The following is a 19,994-nucleotide window of genomic DNA, read 5'->3' as shown; positions in this document are numbered from 1 at the left end:
CTGGCTTTGGTCCTCTGAAGATTTTTTCCTTATTACCCAGCAGTTGACTAAAAGAGCAGGGAGAGGTCAGGAAAGAAAATAGCTATCAAAGTGAGGCTGAAATTAGCTGGCTTTATTGAGAAGGGAAAGGGGAGAGTGAGTGAAGTAGAAGTGAAGGCTAGAGCATCTTTGTTGAAGTACAATGTCTTAAAGTCATCTCAGCTAAGAATTTTATTCTCGGTCTGGTTCTTCAGCGCCTGGGGGAAGATCACGAGGGGAAGGCTCTAAGGAAATCATGGTAGTTTATCTTGTCTTCTCCACAAGAACACAGGTCAATCAGCTGGGAAAAAATACAACAACAAACAAGAAACAACATAAAGAGTTGGAAGGAGCTGCAAATTTCCTTTTTTTTTAAGGGAAAGTGCTCAGAGCTGCTACTTGTGTGACAGAGCAGAAGAGCCTACGGCCCTGTGCGGAAGAGCCTGCCACTTTAGTAGTCCTGAATCGCTGGCAATCTTGAATGCTTATGGATGATACTAACCTGTGCAAGGGGAAGAGTTACAAGTGTTGCAGTTTAATCCTGGTTGCCTTCTGAGGATCACCACCATGGCAATCGATCCATAAAGCATAGCGTGCGGCCACGGACTGACCCAGGCACAGTAAATCTTCATCAACCCCACAGAAATCCCTGGCAGAAGTGGGATGAGGCAGCACATCCCCCCAGTCACTGTGCACTGGTGTCGCTTTGGTGTGTGCACATGGCATAATGTGGGGACATAGATAATTGAGCCCAACGACAGCCCTACTAATGAGGCAGTTCTGGTATCTGTGCCTGACCCTGCATTGTGTTCCTGAGCTATGGCCTTTGTGTGCTTAAGGGGAAGAGGGCTTTTGTTTCTTTAATTGCATAACTGATCTCCTTCTGACACCCAGGGAGATGGAAAAGGTCTAATATCACAGTTCCTTGAAAGGATTCTTCTTCCCTTCGTCGCCTGGAGGCAGATTTACCAGGGTTGCTCTGTGTGACTGACAGCTGAGCTCCTCTCCAATCCAGACAGCAGTTAACTCTTGGCCATATGTTTAATTTATAGCACTGTCACACTTCTGAGGGCTCTGGGCACACCCATAGACATTTCAAGAGAGGAGAGAGATGCTTTTAGTGTATAGGTGCTAGATGGGGATTCAAACATGGAGTTTCAGTCTCAGTTATCACAGGTTTTCCACATGCTCGGGGGCATGTCACTTCATCTCCCACTCTCAGAGTGGATGCACTGGATTGTCAGATCCTCAGGGCAGAGTGGTCTCCTATGGTACAGAGTGGTCTCTCTCTGTGGTACAGAAAAGCCCTGGGTGCTGGTCAAAGGCCTTTATTCCATGTGCATTCAGAGACATAAATACTCTGCCTGTGCACCTTTCTAACCAGGGCCATGATGCTCACAGCTTAGAAAAACATTTTTTCTTAGCACAGGAAGCACTCCCTTTGATTTCTACATTTCTTTAAACTCTGAGTCTGCCTTTATTGGCCACTCATCTGTTGCATGGCACATTATGCTATGAAGGCATCTCTGCCAGGCATAGTCCTGAAAAGATCCTCCATCCCCACTGAATTAATTTGTCTCTTCAGTGTCCCTCACAATTCCTGCTCTGCAGACCGTGACCTCCATGTGCTGTTGCTCATAGTGCCCAGCAAGCCTGTGTTTTAGTTGTGTTAACCAAGTAGTTATGACTCTAATTTCTGGTTTGGGGTTGTTTTTGGGAGTTTTTTTCAGTATAATAGTTCTCCAATCTTCATTTGGGTTACTGTTTAATCCAGAATGTGCCTAAGCTTTCCTAAGGCTCGTTCTCTGAGCATCTCAATGTCATCTCTACTCAAGTCCAGCTGTACTTCAGTCACGACAGACACTCTGCAGCAGCCTATGCCTGATCTCTACAGCCTCTTCTGCTCACCTCTGAGACTTGAGCCAGCAGGCATACCCAGGCTTCACAGAACAGTGCAGTCAGGAACTGGGCTGCTTACTGGGGGGTGCAACCTGGGTAGCATTTCTTCCCTTTGCTCAGGGGACAGCAATTATTACCTCCTCCTTTAAGATACAGGCTCAGTCCAACAGCTCCCTTGCCCTTTTCTTGAAGCTGTTCCCCTTTGTAGGGCAGAGCAGCTGTTGGGCTCACCTGGCTTGGACAGGTTTGGAAAAACCCTCTTTTGGAAGAGATTTAGGAGGGGAATTCATTCAGTATGCACAGCACCCCTTCCTTCTGACCTTGTTAAGGAGAATGGTGTTGGTTGGCACACTCAAGCTGTCGCAAACGGCTAAAAATTTGGCTTTGTCCAATGTGCCAGAACCATCCTTGTCACACTGAAGAAACGCCTCCCAAATGTTCTTGTTGTTCAAGTGTTTCTGGAGCTTCAGCTCTTCCTGAACCTGCACAATTAATTCATCCAGTTCCTGCTTGCTGGTCGCAAGTGTGGGGATATCACTGCAGAAAAAAAGGAAGAATGGGACTTCATATAAAACTACTTTTATCACCTTTACCCGTTACACTTGTGTCTTGGCTGCCCACCATGGCCAGACTGTGTTTATTAATACACAAGAGGCTGCTGGACTGGTTTTTATGGCAAGCTCATCTCAGCTTGGACTTGGAGACAAAGGTGTCTTGATCTTGGAGCATTAGGCAAACTATTTCTCTGCCATGCACCTTTGTCTGCTCTGGGACAAGGGGAGTTTCCTTGTATGCTCCATACAATCTGGAGTTTCAACCAGAGCCTCTGACCTAGTGTGATACTGACCCCAAAGTGTGTTGTGAGGTAATAAGGTTGTTACTGGGTCACTCAAAATAGGTCCAGACAGCTAAAAAAGAGGATGTGGTCCAGGCTCTGATGGGCTGATAAGCACAGCAAATGAAAAAAACAAGACTTCACCAACCCTCTGTTGAGCCTGCAACTATACCGTGGCTCATGGAAATACTGTTAGTAGCAGTTGTTACAGTTAAATGCTGTCTTTTGGGAAAAGATGTCTGTGTCCATTTAGCTGGAAGTATCTCTGCTGCTGAGCCAGGGCTGTCCCACAAGGTTTTTGGGCCAGGAGCAGCCATGACATTATACTGTACACACTCGACCCCAGTTTGTGTCCAGACACAGGCTCTTGGAGCTGAATAATCAGCCAAGCAGTGATTAGACAGCAGGCTGAAGCCCACAGAGGCTTCTGGAAATGCCTTTAGCTGTCAGCCCTGAGTCCCAGTTATCTCCACAATGCCATCCTTTGAAGCCTACCTGTTGGCAGTCTCCTTTACCACCCGCCGTGGGCGAAAATGATCCCTCAGGGACTGCAGCGTTGCTGCAGGGAAACGCTCTGCATTGCTCTCCATATAATTAAGCACATATTCATCAGCGTCAGTGATAACAAACCTGTGGCCAAACACTGGAGAAGAGATGTTAAGGAAAGCCAGTGTTACTTGCCTTTCAGCACTGGTAAGTCACTTCATCACACAGGAGAGAGCCTGGTCTCTCTCTTGTGGCTGGGCTCAGGTTTGAGCAAGCTCTGCTATTTGTTTCAGTCCTTGAAGCAAGAATGGTTTCACTGACTGAGAGGGAGTTTTGCTGAAAGAGAGGCAGCTGCTGAGAGCAAAGGCCCTGACTCCCCCCATCCTCCTTAGCACTGGTATGTTTCTAGTGTTTTGGTGTGACATTTATTTTCCTTACAGGACAGGTTTCCTTATGGGATAGGCCTCTGGTACTGGAAATCACCCAGCATAGCTTTCACCCTGGGAATCCTGGCAGGTCCCAAAATGTCATCTGAACACACACTGTGGAATAATGCAGCTCTTCTAATCATGTCAAAGGCCCAAATATTCACAGTAAGAGTTATAGTCCGGCTGGTGGTTTGGAAACTTTAATGTGATGAGAGGCAGGAGGAATAGATTTTTGCAGTGAAGATGCAATAAATGCAATATCACTGTAAAGTGTGCAATAAGTGGCATATCAGAGCAGGCACTAAACCCCAATGCTCAGAGAGTATTATCAGACCAGGCTGGATTTTACCTTCAACAGTAGAACCGATGGTGAAGTCAGAGGGCTCATAGTATGTGGTGTTCTCTGTAGTGGAGCCTGGTTTGGCAACTCTGGTCTTTCTTAAGTATTTGCCTCCAATGATGCCAGAGTTACGGACTGGAGGTTCATAGATGCTGATCATGTCATTGGAGAGGAAATAAGAGAGGATGAAACGACGCTTTCTGTCCTCAGGGTTTGGTGATTCCTAGAGGAAAGGCGGTGGCTTTGGAAGAAAGCATTTGAAGCAGGGTTTTGTTTCTCGGGGTGACTGGGAGCACCTAGTAACCCACTCATAAGCACCCAGAGTTCATAGCTTCTCTTACAGCTGACTAAATATGTGACGTAGTACAGATACGCTGACATACTGTAACAAAGCCCTGGACAGCACTAAGTACCTGAATTTCATAGGTTGCTTGCTGTAGTCAGGCTAAGAGAAGCAGAATCTGGCTGTGGTGAGCAAGTCTATTCAGTATTTCCACAGACTTGAGTAATCCGAGAGAATATACGGCATGATTCATCACAAAGAAAGACTGGCCGTAAAACTCAGTATTGAAGTTCTATTTCTCATTATAATGAGTGCCTGAGAGAGGCCAGTGCTGCTTCCAGCTCTTAGTCACAGGAAGACACTCCCCTGACACACTAGTAGGTTGATTTGCCTAAGTTTAATATTCAATGGATCTGAACTTGTCAGCTGTGACCTTTAGGAACTCCTGCACAAGAGGGAAAAGAAATCAGCCCTTATTCACCCTGAGCGTTTGGAGAGGGCAGGCACCAGGCAGCACAGGAAATGCCATTGCTGTTGCTGGATGTGCCAGAGGCTCCTTTTGCATAAACCAACCATAAAGCTGGCACAAAGGCCAGGGCCTGAATGCCATTGTGTGGGTGGAGAGCACCGTCCCAGTGGACTCCCCAGCTTCTGTGCTGGCACTTTGGCTGCTCTGCTGTGGTCAGAACTAGCCTGGAGAAGGAGAGACAGCAAACTTCGGCCTGTGGCAGAAGCAGCTGAAGGCAGGTAGAAGCACAGTGCCCAGCTGCAATGCTGTGTCAGTTAGGGCTGTCTGTCACATGCTGATGGCAGTGGGACTTATTCCCTAAATATCTGTGGTTTTGTAGCATGTCTGTTTTCTACTTTCTGGCCTTTTTTTTTTTTTCTACCTTCACGTGCTACTAATTATCACAGCAAGTTCACAATAAGCCAACAGCATCCCCTCAGGGGAGTGGAGCACTTTTGGCTTGGGGAACTCTCTTTTCCCATCAGCACAGAGGAGAATTTTCTGTCTATCAGCAGAGTCTGAGCAGGCTGTTCCTCCCATCCGTCTGACCCTACAACATAAGCTGGCACTATCCCATCAAAGAAAGCACTCACCAGGGCCACCTGGTATCGCAGCACTTTGTGGTCATTCTCTAGCATCTTAATGACATCCTTCCGGGGAGGCTTTGGAAGCAGAGAAAAGCAGTTCTGAAGAGAGTCTTCAAGGAGGCCAAAACCATTATAGGGAGGAATTACCTGCATCCAGAGGAGATATCAAGCAGAAATGGATGAAATTAAGAATAAGATAATGTTTGCAAAGCAGCTTATTAGAAACCAGGTAGCAATAGCTGTGACATCCTGCCCAGTAGAGATGATGCCAGCTTGGCCATGTGTTGCACCCTTTACTTAGAGAAATATTTCAGAGAACAAAGGAAATCTGAAGAGCTGTGATCGACCTCAACAAGCAGTTTGGACTTTGCAACCCTTTGGACTTTTGGAGGGTGAGGGAGAGTTTAGTCCTTTACAGTATTAGATATCAACACTGTCAGAGGACTTTCACCAGCACAGGCTGGGGGTCGAACTGCTAAGAGCAGCTCTGCAGAGAAAGACCTGGGAGTCCTGATTGATAATAAGCTAAATATGAGGCAGCAATGTGCCCTTGTGGACAAGAAAGCAAATGGCATCCTGGGATGCATCAAGAAGAGTGTGGGCAGCAGGTCAAGGGAGGTTCTTCTCCCCCTCTACTCTGCCCTGGTGAGGCCTCATCTGGAGTCCTGTGCCCAGTTCTGGGCTCCTCAGCTCAAGAGGGACAGGGAACTGCTGGAGAGAGTCCAGCGCAGGGCCACCAAGATGATCAGGGGACTGGAACATTTTTCATACGAGGAAAGGCTGTGGGAACTGGGGCTGTTTAGGCTGGAGGAAATTGAGGGGTCATCTTATTAACATTCACAAATATCTAAAGGGTGGGTGTCAGGAGGTTGGGACAACCCTTGAAGCTGGAACACAAAAAGTTCCACTTAAACATAAGAAAAAACTATTTCACTGTTGAGGTGAGGGAGCCCTGGCACAGGCTGCCCAGAGGGGTTGTGGAGTCTCCTTCCTTGGAGGTCTTCAAGACCCTCCTGGACATGTTCCTATGCAACCTGATCTAGGTGAACCTGCTTCTGCAAGGGGGTTGGACGAGATGATCTCTAAATGTCCCTTCCAACCCCTATCATTCTATGATTCTATGATATTTACTTTCATTTCTGTATCAATTATGGCCAAACTTGCCTTGTCTTTTTCAAGTTCCCTGCTCTTTTCTTTAGGCTGAACTTGTTTACTATAGGTTCTTAGTAAGCCGAACCTCTACTTTATGGTAAGAGCTTATACCAACCGCTTCCTTCTCTCCCTTCCTTTAAGAAACTGTTTGCAGTACCTGTGGAACTTCCTCCTGTGGGTTCTTCTCTATTTCCACTGGCTGGAAGTCTGTGATGCCAAATTTGTCCCGATAGAAGTTTCGTGTGAACTCATCACAGTCATAGATAAAGAAGGGGCGTCCAAGGAGGGTTGTAGATTTGCCAACAGCAAAATCTTTAGCTGTGTACCACTCAAGTACCTCCTGATCAGAGATCTCCAGCACACAGTTTGGGAAGGTCTCTAAGGGTAGAAAAGGAAAAAGAAATCAGGCAGGTAGATTGTTGTTAATGTTTCCTGGTGAAGAGAAGTACAAAAGCAAGCTGCATAAATAGCCCCAGGGAGGTGTCAGTGTTGCTGTTCTGCCACTGTCTCCCAAAAGATAAAGAGATTACCTATCATTTAAAGAACTTTTCTTTGGCCAGAAACTGATGACACTTTGAGTCTTCTCAGCAAAAATTCTCCAGCCTTGGTGTACCTCTGACATAACCCCCACAGAAGCAGCTGCCCACCAAGGCACTTTAACACAGACAGATGTGCTGGCCGATCTCAACTTACTTTTCTTGTCCACAAAGGTTTTGGGCAAGCGTTGGCGTTTAATCAGGATTGGGAATGGGTCTCTACCATCATTTTGCTTGTAGACTTGCCGAACCTGCACTGTGTCATCTGCCAAGTAGTAATGGATGATGCAAGGATGTTTCTCACCAAAGATATTCTCAGTGTCATCCCACATGGCGTAGAAGCGAAGGACCTGGGGTGGAGAAAAAAGAAGCAGAGAAGGCAATCATGGATTAAAATTATTAATGCTTTGTCTAAATGAAGTGGATTGAAATGTGTTGGGTGATTGGAAGCATCTCACCAGTTTTCTCTGCCAGGTACAGAGGATCTGAGCCCTTGTACTATGGGTGCTGGGATGAACGGGCTTCTTAGGCAGCAGGAGGAAGGGCAGCAGGGGTCTGAACAACTGGATAAGGCTGACTTACTTTGCCAGCAGCAAATGAGAGAAAGAACAGTTCATGCTAAAACAAGAAATTTAGTTCAGGAAGCATAAGGCAAAATGCAGAAGCGATTGAAAAGCAGCAGAAAATAAGTGCCCAGGAATCAGTAGGGAAGTAATCTTAAGGGAAGTGATTTTTATAATGAAACTTAATTCAGCAAGATGGAATCTTGTTTTGACTCTTAAACCTCTTGGAGGTTTCACAACCAGTTCTTTACTATTCTCATGCTGAAGAAGGCAGAGGTGAATGCACTCAGCAGTCCTGAGGAGGCTGCATCATCTGCAGACTCCCATCTTATTTCTGCCTAGTGGAAATATCACCTTTTAATGCCACAGAGATCAAATTCCTCCCACAGCAATGCTCAAGAGTTCCCCAAGGTACAGCTCCTTAACAGGCAGTCCAGCAGCCATTGCAGGCAATATGGGCCCACTGCAGACTCAAGTCACGAAAGTTAATCTGGAAGTAAAATGAAAGGCGTGGCCCAGCTTGCATCCACACAACGAAACTCTCTGTTCCTCTCAAAAGGTATGGTTAGTGACCACATACAAAATGGCAGCTGGATATGATCCCAGCTTGTGCTAAAACCTAGCTGATGGCCAGGAACAGTTTGATTTATAGACAATGAGGTCGTGTCTGGCTCTGTTTTAATTTTTTAGTATAAGTGCAGTCTATAGGGTTTCCTACATTGCTGGTAGATGAAAAGAAGATTCAGAGGAGCAAGAAGGGTGTCAGTCAACAGTGCATATAGGGAGAATTAAGTCAGAGCAAGTGGTATTTGTGTTTGTAATTGCCCACTCTGGCACCTGCCATCAATGTTCTGGGGGAAGAGATGAGAGGATGCATCACACCTATTTGTACTAGAACTGCATAGGGCCCTACCTCCTGACTTCCCAGGCAGGTGGCTTATCTCATCTCATCTCATCTCATCTCATCTCATCTCATCTCATCTCATCTCATCTCATCTCATCTCATCTCATCTCATCTCAAAAGCAAGCTAGAGGTGGAGGATGTAGAGCATAGGCTCTGCTGTCCAAAAAGAAGCTGTTTACAAGACACAAAATGCAGCAAAAAAAACATAATAAATTTTGTTTCCCGCTGAAGCCAAGAAAGGAGCAAATGTGGAGCCTGGTCATAGGACTGAGATTTTTTAGAGTGATTAAGGCTGTAGACACTCACATCATAAGATGTGTAGGCTGTGATGTGGGCAATGACCACCAGCTTTCTCACCTGCTTGTCGTAAGTCAGGAACTGTTTGAGTTGGTCAAAGTCGGTTGGTGTGATGTACTTGTGCATCGGTGTCTGGCGCAGCTCTGTGTAAGGATCCAAAACCATTTTCTCTGGAGGGTTCAGTTCAATCCCTTGGCTCTCCAGGAACACCTAGGAAGGTCATCTAAGGTATTAATGCTGCCATTTCTGAAGGTAAGAGGTAACTGCAGAGGTAACAGATGGGCTGATGTGAGTGGTGTTAGATCACTGCAAGTTCATTCCTGACAGACCCTCAGGCTTCATCAGTTCTACTGCAGAGAGAACAGTCTGCATCAGGTCTACTACAACAGCAAATACAGTAAAAGACAGAAGATATTTCTGTTTAAGCTGCTTCTTAGCTTTGCCTGCCCTTTAATTACTCAGAGCAGTCCTGTCCTCAACATCCTCACTCAGATTTTACTTGAGCATTGTTTTCCTTGGCCTTAGGGCTTTAAAAAGAGGATAACTGCCAGTTGGTCTCTTTCATGTAAATGAAAAAAACGAAATTACTCCATAACCAGGGATGTAGTCAGTTAGAATTTGCAAGAGACCTAAGGCTCCCCGCACTGTTACACACACTAGGCCTACCAAGGCCCTTCAGGCCACAGGGATATGTGCCAGAGTGGCGGCTTCAGTCCGTCTTTCAGGAGGAGTACTTTTGCCACAGAAAGAAGACAATTGGTTTATTTATAAACAGATTCTTTTGCTTACGTTGGATGCATCAATAAACTCAACAGATCAACAAAACAGAGTTACTACTTCTGTGCTCACATCAGTCTCCCAAAGCAACCTCTGAAATCAATAGATTTCTTCCCTTTTTGGCCTTGGGAAGTAGCCCATAGGAACATTCAGCCCAGGAAGCAGCCCTGGGGCAAAAACACTGAGCAATTAACAAGCCCTCAGCAAACATCACACCTTCAACTCCCCACTGAGGTCTTCACAAAAATAAAAAAAGAAGACTGGGAGTACCCACACTGTGAAAGCTACAGACACAGTCTCCTGGGGGCTCTCCACCTGCAACTCTGTGTCAGTGTTCTCTGTATGAGTACCACACACCTGTGTGAATGGGTCACAGTCAACCACACGGTAAGTCCTGCCGTACATAGTGAGGTTCATGCCCCTGTTCAGATCCTTCCAGTGGTAGTGGTCCCCATGGTCATTCTTGGGCACTCGGTGGCGTCTTACAAGTTTGCCTTGAGGAAGACCAGAGTTCTGCACAACAGGCTCAAAAACAGACATGGTGTCATCTTCCAAATAGTAATAGATACACACTTGGCGGATCCGGTAGGGCTCTTCCGGGGAGAGAGAAACATCTTCCTGGAAATAGGCATCAAACCTCAAAATCTGCAAAAGGGATCATAAAACAAAGGGAGGGAGAAAGAAAGATTAGTCTAAGAGCAATAATTTATATGTAATTTGCTTTGACAGTGCAAAATTGCTGGATAATAATCTATGAAATCATCAAAGCCAACTGTTGCCTATTATGACTGGTGGCAGAGGCATCATGAGGGCTTTTATCAAGAGCTGCCTTTCACAAATCTGGTACATGAGACAGGTGTAAAAAATGCAACCTTTTCCCTACTCCTCTTTAATCAACTGCTACTTCACTGCTACTGGGTGCTTGGTTACTGCCAGTAATCTAGTTTATTAATGTGTGACCTTCTTGATGATTGTCAGCTTTGCAGATGCTGATTTAGAGAAGTTATCAGGAGATTTTAATAGAATTGAATCACATCTATGGATTTTAAAATCTGCATGTGTCATCTGAAGTCACATCTATTCAGCACTGACACTGGAGAAACAAGAAGCCAAATCAGACAGCACAGCTCCTGTGCTTGGCAGAAGGATGAGGAATATTCTCTCCATGATGATTCAATGCCCCTAAGAGGATGAGGATGTAGGCCAATCAGGCCTTGCACACCCAGCCTATATCAACCCAGAGGCCTGGGTAATTAAGTGTTGATGAAGCCAGGAAGTTTGTATGACCCAGTAAAAGTGCTTCAAAAGGGACTGTGACTTTCCCCAGCAGCTCTAGAGCCCCTGATGCTACTCTGGCTTGAACTAAGGGGCAGAGAAGTATCTGACAAATTAAATGGTAACATCTATATTCCTCTGAAGGAATAACCTCAGTAATTCACACAGCATATCAGCCCCATGCAATGCTACAGGCTGGGGCAGGGGGGCTGGAAAGCTGTCCAGTGGAAAAGGACTTGAAGGTCTTCACTGACAGTGGCTGAAGATGAGGCAGCAGCGTGCCCAGGTGGGCAAGAAGGCCAGTGGCACCCTGGCTTGTATCAGCAGTGGTGTGGCAGCAGGCCCAGGGCAGTGGCCGTCCCCTGTGCTGGGCCCTGGTGAGGCCGCAGCTCGAGTGCTGTGTTCAGTGTTGGGCCCCTCACTGCCAGAGGGACACTGAGGGGCCGCAGCGTGTCCAGAGCCGGGCAGCGGAGCTGGGGAAGGGACTGGAGCACAAGTGTGCTGGGGAGGGGCTGAGGGCCCTGGGGGTGTTCAGTCTGGACAAGAGGAGGCTGAGGAGAGATGTGATCACTCTCTACAGCTGCCTGACAGGAGGTTGTAGTGAGGTGGCGGTTGGTCTCTTCTCCCAAGTAACAAGTGACAGGACAAGAGGAAATGGCCTTAAGCTGCCCCAGGGGAGGTTTAGGCTGGAGTTGAAGAAGAACTTTTTCTCTGAGCAGGTTTTCAGCCCCTGTCCCAGGCTGCCCAGGGAGCTGTTGGAGTCCCCATCCCTGGAGCTATTGCAAAGCCGTGTAGCTGAGGTGCTGAGGGACATGGGTTAATGGTGGCCTTGGCACTGTGAGGTTGGACTTAATGAGCTTAAAGGTATTTTCCAACCAAAATGATCCTAGGATTCTACATCTGTTCCCCAGACTGACTCACAGATGGGCTGAGGGTTGGCTGCAGACTGCCTTCCCAGGTCTGCCTGGCAGCGTGCAAACCCCTGCACACGCTCAGGTCTGCTGACCCTGGCACGCTCAGCAGCCACTGCTCCCTCTGTGGCTGCAGCTGCACTCGCCAGCTTGCAATCTGTGCCACTGACACATTGAAAGCTAAGGGTCAGCTCAGGACTGCTCCAGTCAGACATGCAGCCATCTCCCAGGCTGGTAAGATCACCAAGATCTAAAGAGGGAAGTGCTAATGGAGCAGTACAGGTTGCAACACACCGTGGTGACAAACACGAGCATAAATAGATAGATCACAATTAAATAGTCTGACAGGTTCCCATTGCAGACTGTCTTTTACAGTTTCAGCTCATTTACAACCTCAGTATAGTGTTAAGAACACAGAAAGCCAGGCTGTGGTTTGCAGGGCAGTGGTTATAAACTGCAGCTTTTCAGAGTTAATCAAAGTTCTTTTCCAAGGCCTGCTGGAAATGCTCTAGTGTAACTGGTGGGGAATGTCTTACATCGTTTATGTATTATAATCCTCCTCCCGAGCAAAGAAAGCCTCTTTCAGTCTGGGGTTCAGCTGTCTCTGACTAAGGGCTATGGCATCTGAAAACTGCTGCACACTGTCCTGTGAACCCTGGAGCTGACTGTTTATGTCTCCAAACTCAGCCAGCGATATTCCTGGAATAAGTTTCTTTATACCTTCTTGTCAAAAGCCACATATGCTGGAAGGAAGCCTGAAGGTGGAGCCCGCTTGGCTTGCCCGTAGGTCAGCGTGGGTCCCGTCTTGGATAATTCATCTAATTCAGCTTGAGAGAGCTGATTCTCGTACAGTCGCTCCCCACCAATCCCCACTGTTGGCAGCTGAGAAAAGGCAAATCCATTTTTGTAGCCCAGCGTCTGGGACCGATGAAAAGACGTTTTCTGTGGAAGGAAATCCAGCTGTTAAAATACTACACGCGCTTGGCAGATACGGCTACTGAAAGCACAGAAAAAGCAGTAAAAGGGTGGAAAATCCAGAATGCCTCCCCAGCATTTTATTATAATGTGCTGCAGCAGTTATTTTACACTGAGGTGAAGAAAGCTGAAAGAACACGAAGTGGCTGGAGGCTTATAAAGCACCAAAGTGAACTCAAATCCTAGCACTGGAACAGACTCTCCAAGAGCTTAAATCACTTCATTTCCCTACTGGCACCATTCTCAGAATGGGGTGACAACACTTTATCTGCCCTAGTCTTTCTCTCACAAACTCTGAGTTCCATATTCTGCATTACAGCTGTACAGAACACCATAGGACCTCCCTCTGTTCCTGCCTTACAGTGCTCCCTTGACGATAACACCTTGTGCACCCTCTGTGTCGTACTTCACTATTTATTTTGTTAGCCCTCTCCTGGGGATGATATTCTCAGAAGATTCTTTGCTGGGATAAATCAGGGTGGTTTATGCCCATAGAACTGAAATTATGAAATGTACCAAAGCACATCAGCTGTTTCACCACCTCTCTCCACAGTCCATGCAAGGGCCACCCATCAAATAACCACAACCACAGCAGAAGGCCCTATAGCAGATTAATGAGAAGCCTGATAAGATGAGAAGAACTTTATCTTTGTGAGCACTGTACAATGTTTGCTCTAGGATTCACCTGTTGTTTCTTGCTTTGTTGGTTTAATCTTGGTTGTGAGCTTCTTGGAGCCTTTCACCTGTCATTGCCATCTGCCTCATGCCAGCTATTGAGCTGTTCTGCTAAACAATTATCCAGAGGGCACAGGAAGGTCCCCACTTGGCTTAAGGGCACACAACAATAAAAGAATTTTGTTTCTGTCAGTCCAGTCCTGTTCTTCACTGTTGTAGACTTGAGTGACACTTGACTTGCTGCACAGTCCACCACACTTGGTACCTCACCTACAATCCTGAAAGCATTTGAAATACATGCCTGACTGGTCCCACTGGCTTTTCAGCACTTCATGCTTCAGAGAAAGCAGAAGAAATGGAGTCCTTGATAATGAAATCCCTGACTTTACATTGACTTTTTCAGAGTAAAGGAGTTGTATGCATTTCTAGCAACAAAGGAACAAGCTTTGTCTCCTTTTCCACACTCACAGACTTGCAATCAGCCCTCAGGCATGTTAACTCCTTCTTCTCCACCCTCTCCCTCTCTCCTCATGGTTAAGCCTCCAATCTCATTTATAGTTTCAAGGCCCTACACGAATTTCACATAATTACCTATTTTATCTTTAAACTGGTACTATGGATCTTGCAATGCTCTGGACAGGGCAGTTAGGAAAACAGGTTGAGGTGAAAACAAGAGTTTACAGAATACTTACTCACAGAACGTCTTAAAAACATGAGCCCTACCACAGAATTGCCCTTTCCTTCTGTAAATAAATACCAAGGGAAAGCTGTGGGGAAAATGTTCAAGGAAAACCAGGAAGTTTGTCTTTAAATTGGGCAATACCGGTGTTTGTCAGAAGTGCACAGGCTTTTAAGGGTCCACAGCTGCCTGGAGAAAACACCTCACAAATTCGTCAGAGTCCCAGAGTGGATAGGCTCTCCCCAATGAGCTGTGGATGCCAGATAACATCTCACAGTATCAGGTGACTAATGCAAATTTAAAAGGGAAAACCCAGAATGTAAACTGCTAATCTCAGTCGCTACCAGTCCATATAGGAAGAAATTCCACCTAATGAAGTTATTTTTGCCAAGTCTCTAAAACCTCCATATAAATGCTGCTGCCTTTCCCGGTGTCTCTGTTCTTCTGTCACATGGGCACTAAGCAAAAACAATACAAACTTATTTGAATACAGAGGCTTTCTTCAGCACTTCTCAGCATTCATTGGAAAACAAGTATTGTGATGCCCATTTTATAGACTGCAAGACTGAGGCAAAGTGAGTGAGATGACAGCACTCACTAAGGCTCGTCCTGAGGAACACTGCAAAGCCATCTCTGGAGTCCAGATCTCTTTAAAACGTCGCTGACAGTTTAATACTTTGAGTTACTCTGAAATAACGACGTGCTCTGCTAAATCCCGTGGGTGTTTCTTACATACACACAGTGCTGCTGAAGTCAGTAGAAGCACTCACATGACTAAAAAAAAGCAGCGAGGGTTTTACTGATAGAAGAAATAACATTTTGCTGGAGGTAGAAATTTGCATTGCAGATTTCCAAGACGTTACAAACAATGTTGAGGAAATAATATTACTAAGCTGAGAACAATCTGAAATAATCTTTATTACGGCGTGGTTAAGAGTATTCATTATCGGTAAATGACTCCATTTACTGTTGGAAAACTCACTGTCACTGACTTAGAAAATAGCCTGACTGTTCATGCTGAAAAGCACCACTAAGACTAGTATGGTGATAATTTATTCCTGGGTAGCCCTAATCCATACAAAAGAAGAATATGGGGGAAAAAAAAGGTTCTTATTTAGGAAAACAGGAAAAAAAAACCCCAAAACATGGATTCCGATAAAAGCATCTAGAACGATCTGGACTGGGTTTACCAAAGCCCGTTGTGACACAGTCCTTGTAAAGAGCACATCTGTCAAACAGGTATGAGGGACAATAACACCACTGATCTAAGAAATATAGGACAATATCTTCCTAAGGGACTACTTGACCCCTTCAGCATTGTTAAGATCCTTTAGAGGTTCCTCCCCACTCCATCTGAGGAGGAACCAAGAGTTAGAGATATTTCTACCACAAAGATACCTAGGAAATACTGTAGAAATATCAGGAGCATTCTGGTAGCAGGAGATGGAAGATGTCCTCCTTTGGGAGAACTAGTGTTTCTACTGGAACATCAAATAAGGATGAGGTCTGTGTCCCAGGAAGTAAAGAGGCTCTGTGAGTGATACGGGAAAAGCAGAATGGGCTCATCTGCAGCAGGGCTCACCATCCCTTGAGAAGATTTGTCATATCAGATCCTGAAGAGCAGACAGAATTGGTAAGAGGTCCCCTCTTCTGTAGAGCACAGTCCGGGGGAGGTATCAGGAAGATATGGAAGTGCTTGTTCAGGAAGTGTCAGTTTTCAACTGGAATATCAAGGACAAGGAGAATTGTCCCAAGGCTTTTTTTTTTTTTAATCTCTTTGTTGGTATGGGTTTTGGTTTGGTTTGGTTTGGTTTATTTTGAATAGAGCATGTCCCATGACAAATGTTCATGTGCAAGTACACGAGACTCCTTACCATGCAGTACCAGAACATACTGGGGCCCTGTTCTCCTGGTAACTAAGTAACTTGGATGTATTGGGAGAGAACAGGGGGAAGAAGGGGCCTCACTTGGAGTACTGGAAACGGAAAGGCCTTTTCTTAAGGATTTTAAACTCTAGGGAAATGTCAGACATGCCTTGGTCTATTTCTTTGTTATAAAATTCTGGGAGCATTACTTCAGAAGAAGACAGACAGGAAAGTTAAAGGATATTGGCTTCTCAAATTGACATCAGTGGCTTTGATTTGAAGCTGAGAAATGGTGTCAAGACTCAATAAATTAATTCCCTGGAGAGAAGGAAAGGCAGAGCTGTCAGCTGCTCTGAAACAGTACTGGAAGAAACACAGCGAGTATCAGTTCTTATCTGTGGTAATGCTTTATCGTAAGAATATTGTAAAGATTTGGGGCTATTGGTATGTGGGCCTTTTGGAATGGGGAAAAGGAGAGTTTGCTTCCTTGTTGTTTAGGTATCACAGAATCATAGAACTGTCTTGGTTTGGAAAGACTTTTAAGATCACCAAGTCCAACCACTAACCTCACATTGCCAAGCTCACCACTGTCTATTTCAAGTGCAGAGGATGAGGATGAGACTGCTTCTTCAGAGGAATCTGGGAACAGCTGAGATTATCTCAATTCCTGGACAGGATCCTGAAAGGCTGTGGTGGTACCAATTCTGTGTTAGAATACCAGTTCTCTGAAGACTATCAGGTCTTCAGGTTCTAGAGCATCAGACCCCTATGGACTATCAAGGATTCAGTTCTACAGATGACACCAGGAGAGCATTTGTGGAGGTATCAGAGCTTTGGAGGAAGGAGTATCAGGAGGGTATTGTTTGTCCAGGAGACTGGTTACTTCGGGGTGTCTCTGTGCCTTTAAAGGTGGTGAGTGAGTCCAAGATATACGTGTTTCCCCAGGTGTACTGGGATCATTTTGAGGACTAATTCCTAGAGGACTGCCAGAGCTTTGGACAGTGTTAGTCAAGACAGTTGAAGGGCTACCAGGTGAGTTAATGTGTCGTGGTTCAAGGCAGTATCAGAATGAGAAGCAGGTTCAGAAAACACTCCTTTAGGAAGATTGAGATGGTTCAGAGAAATAGGAGCTTTCCTGGGGGGCTGTCAGCTTTCCAAGACTGCAAAGTGAGTGTGGGTATAACGCTTTCCTCAGCGTACCACGTAAACTGATGAGAGGATGGATTCAGGGGTACTGGACGTCCAGGAGTGAGTTTGCAGATAGTAGTTCTGCAGTTACAGAGAATGCTTTTGGGGTCTCAAATGAGGCTGAGGGAACCTAGCTCTCCATAGCTATCAGGACTATATTCAGCTCTGTTCAGGGTTTATCAGATAGGTGTAAGATGCAATGGATTCCTTGGGGATGAGGCTAAAAGCCCCAAGCCTGCTGATGGGTGGGCTCAGGGATACCTAGTCATCTGAGAACAGACTTTAAATTGCATTAGGAGAACTTAGGTTCTGCTGTGGGGTGGAGCCAGGGCACACCAGGTGGTTTCAGAGTTCAGGTCCCCTAGAAGCAACTTCAGCAGGTATTGTTGCATTTGGGAAACACCACATCTCCTGGCGGAGAGTTCACTGGGTATTAGGTCCACTGGGGAGCATAAAGTGAGTTTAAAGGGCACCAGGTCCCTCGAGGGTCACTTCACAGGGTACCAGATCCCCTGAAGGGTGTCACATTCCCTGGACATTGGTTCACAGGATACAAATCCCCTCGGGGATAACAGGTGAATTTGGTACAAGAGGTCTGAGGGAACAGGAGGTTTCTTTGGGGCTAGTTTGGAGACTAACACATCCCCTGGGGGAATACTAGGTGAGTTTAGGGGTATAAGGTGTCCCGGTGACTTAGAGGGAGGGCCTGAGAGGCCACCAGGTTTCCTGGGGATATCTTCAAGGGGTAAGAGCCAGGGCGCAGGTCACTGACAGGTACCTGGAGGAGGTGGGGGGTGCAAAGGCTCGCAGCGGAACACCAGCTAGGCCAGGCCAGACTGCGATCGGGGTGTCCCGAGGGAATGGGGGCAGGCGGTCTCCGGCACGAAGGGTAGGCCGGACGGCTGCGCTCACCGTAGGGTCCCTGAAGACACATCCCGGGAGGAACGGCAGCCCCTGCGCCAGCTCCCAACTCATGGCGGCAGCGGCGCTTCCGCCGCGGCTTTCGCGACGCCGTCTCCACGGCAACCACCGCCCGGGGGCGCAGGCTCGGGGGCGCAGGCTCGGGGCGGCCCATGCGCATTGCGGGGCGGGCTCTGCGCCTGCGCCCCGAGGCGCGGGACGGTGCCGGGGCAACGGCAGGGCGGGAGCGGGGCTGGGGCGGAGGCGGCTCGGGCGGCCCTGGACATGACACGGGGGTACCAGGGCACCCTCGTTCACGCATTGTGGGAGAGAGGCCGTCCCGGCAGTACCGCAAAGCCTGAATCCTGGGGGGTTTTTATGGATATGACCATGCTTCGGCTGCGAGACTTGGTGCTGTTTAGCCTTAAAAAAAAGAGAAGGCTAAAGGGGGACCTCATCAACGCTTAAAAGTGCCTAAAGGGTGGATGTCAGAAGGATGGGATGACACTTTTTTCTGTGGTGGCCAGTGCCAGGACAAGGAGTAATGAGTACAAGCTGGAACACAACAAGTTCCACTTAAGCACAAGGAGAAACTTGTTTGGTGTTGAGGTGAGGGAGCCCTGGCCCAGGCTGCCCAGGGAGGGTGTGGAGGCTCCTTCTCAGGAGGTTTCCAAACCTTCCTGGACTCATTCCTGTCCCCTGATGGAGGGGAACCAGCTTTAGCACGCGGTTTGGCCACACGAGCTCTAGAGGTCCTTCCTTCCAACCCCCACCATTCTCTGATTCTGTGATACTCCTACATAAGCCGCTGCCAAATTCCTCCTCCCCCCTCAGCCCAGCTGGGGCCTTTCAGCATCCCCACAGTGTGCGGCTGCTGCCAAGCCCTCACTCCCTCGGCACTACTGGGCTATGTTTGTGCTGTTTGAATTGCTTGACTTCCAAAACTGGCAGTGGCAGCCCATTTGCCTTTTGCAGGTTGTCTCTGCTCTGTGCTGTGCCCAGGGGAAAAGAGTAGCTGTGAAAGCTACCCTCACATACCTGGAGTGCTCAAAACATTTTATCAGAAGTTATTGTGCTGCCTTATTATGTCTATAGGATGTATATTAACTGTGAAATTGTGGGGTTTTTAATATATTGCACTGATGCACTTGGGCCACAACAACATTGGCACCAGGCAATGCTACAGGCTTGGCGATGTGTGGCTGGAAAGCTGCCCTTGGAAAAGAATCTTGGGGGCAGACAGCTGAAGATGAGGCAGCAGCGTGCCCAGGTGGGCAAGAAGGGCAGTGGCACCCTGGCTTGTATCAGCAGTGGTGTGGCAGCAGGCCCAGGGCAGTAGCCGTGCCCTGTGCTGGGCCCTGGTGAGGCCGCAGCTCGAGTGCTGTGTTCAGTGTTGGGCCCCTCACTGCCAGAGGGACACTGAGGGGCCGCAGCGTGTCCAGAGCCGGGCAGCAGAGCTGGGGAAGGGGCTGGAGCACAAGTCTGCTGGCTGAAGGCCCTGGGGATGTTCAGCCTGGAGAAAAGGAGGATGAGAGGAGACGTGATCACTCTCTACAAGACCCTGACACAAGGCTGTAATGAGGTGGGGGTCGGTCTCTTCTTCCCAATAATAAATGACAGGACAGGAGAAAAAGGCTCCAAGTTGCCCCAGGGGAGGTTTAGATTGGAAATGAGGAAGAACTGTTTCCCTGAGAGGGTTGTCAGCCCCTGTCCCAAGCTGCCCAGGGAGCTGGTGGAGTCCCCATCCCTAGAGCAAAGCTGTGTAGCTGAGGTGCTGAGAGATGTGGGCTTGGCAGGATGAGGGGAGGGGTTGGACTCCATGATCTCTAAGGCCTTTTCCAACCAAAATGATTACATGATTCTACGATGTAGTTCCTCTCTTTTAAACTCTTTTATCTCTTTCTGAAGGAAGC

At 47.2% G+C, this 19,994-nt stretch overlaps 1 protein-coding gene across 1 annotated transcript; it reads right to left on the bottom strand.

The window, feature by feature from the left end:
* Positions 1-158: 158 nt before the first annotated feature.
* EFHC1 (EF-hand domain containing 1) lies at positions 159-18,156 on the bottom strand. The gene is made up of 11 exons (XM_010207919.2): positions 18,094-18,156; positions 12,520-12,741; positions 9,971-10,258; positions 8,897-9,046; positions 7,230-7,422; positions 6,694-6,914; positions 5,391-5,531; positions 4,016-4,229; positions 3,248-3,395; positions 2,238-2,454; positions 159-319 (listed from the first exon to the last, which is right to left on the bottom strand). The coding sequence occupies exons 1-11, from the start codon at positions 18,154-18,156 to the stop codon at positions 248-250; spliced, it is 1,929 nt and encodes a 642-aa protein (XP_010206221.2). The 3' UTR covers positions 159-247.
* Positions 18,157-19,994: the final 1,838 nt, after the last annotated feature.

This window comes from Colius striatus, chromosome 2, assembly GCF_028858725.1.
Source record: "Colius striatus isolate bColStr4 chromosome 2, bColStr4.1.hap1, whole genome shotgun sequence".
In the NCBI taxonomy this organism is placed as follows: Eukaryota; Metazoa; Chordata; class Aves; order Coliiformes; family Coliidae; genus Colius; species Colius striatus.
The sequence above is the reverse complement of the archived record's forward strand: the minus strand, read 5'-3'. Positions and strand labels throughout refer to the sequence as shown.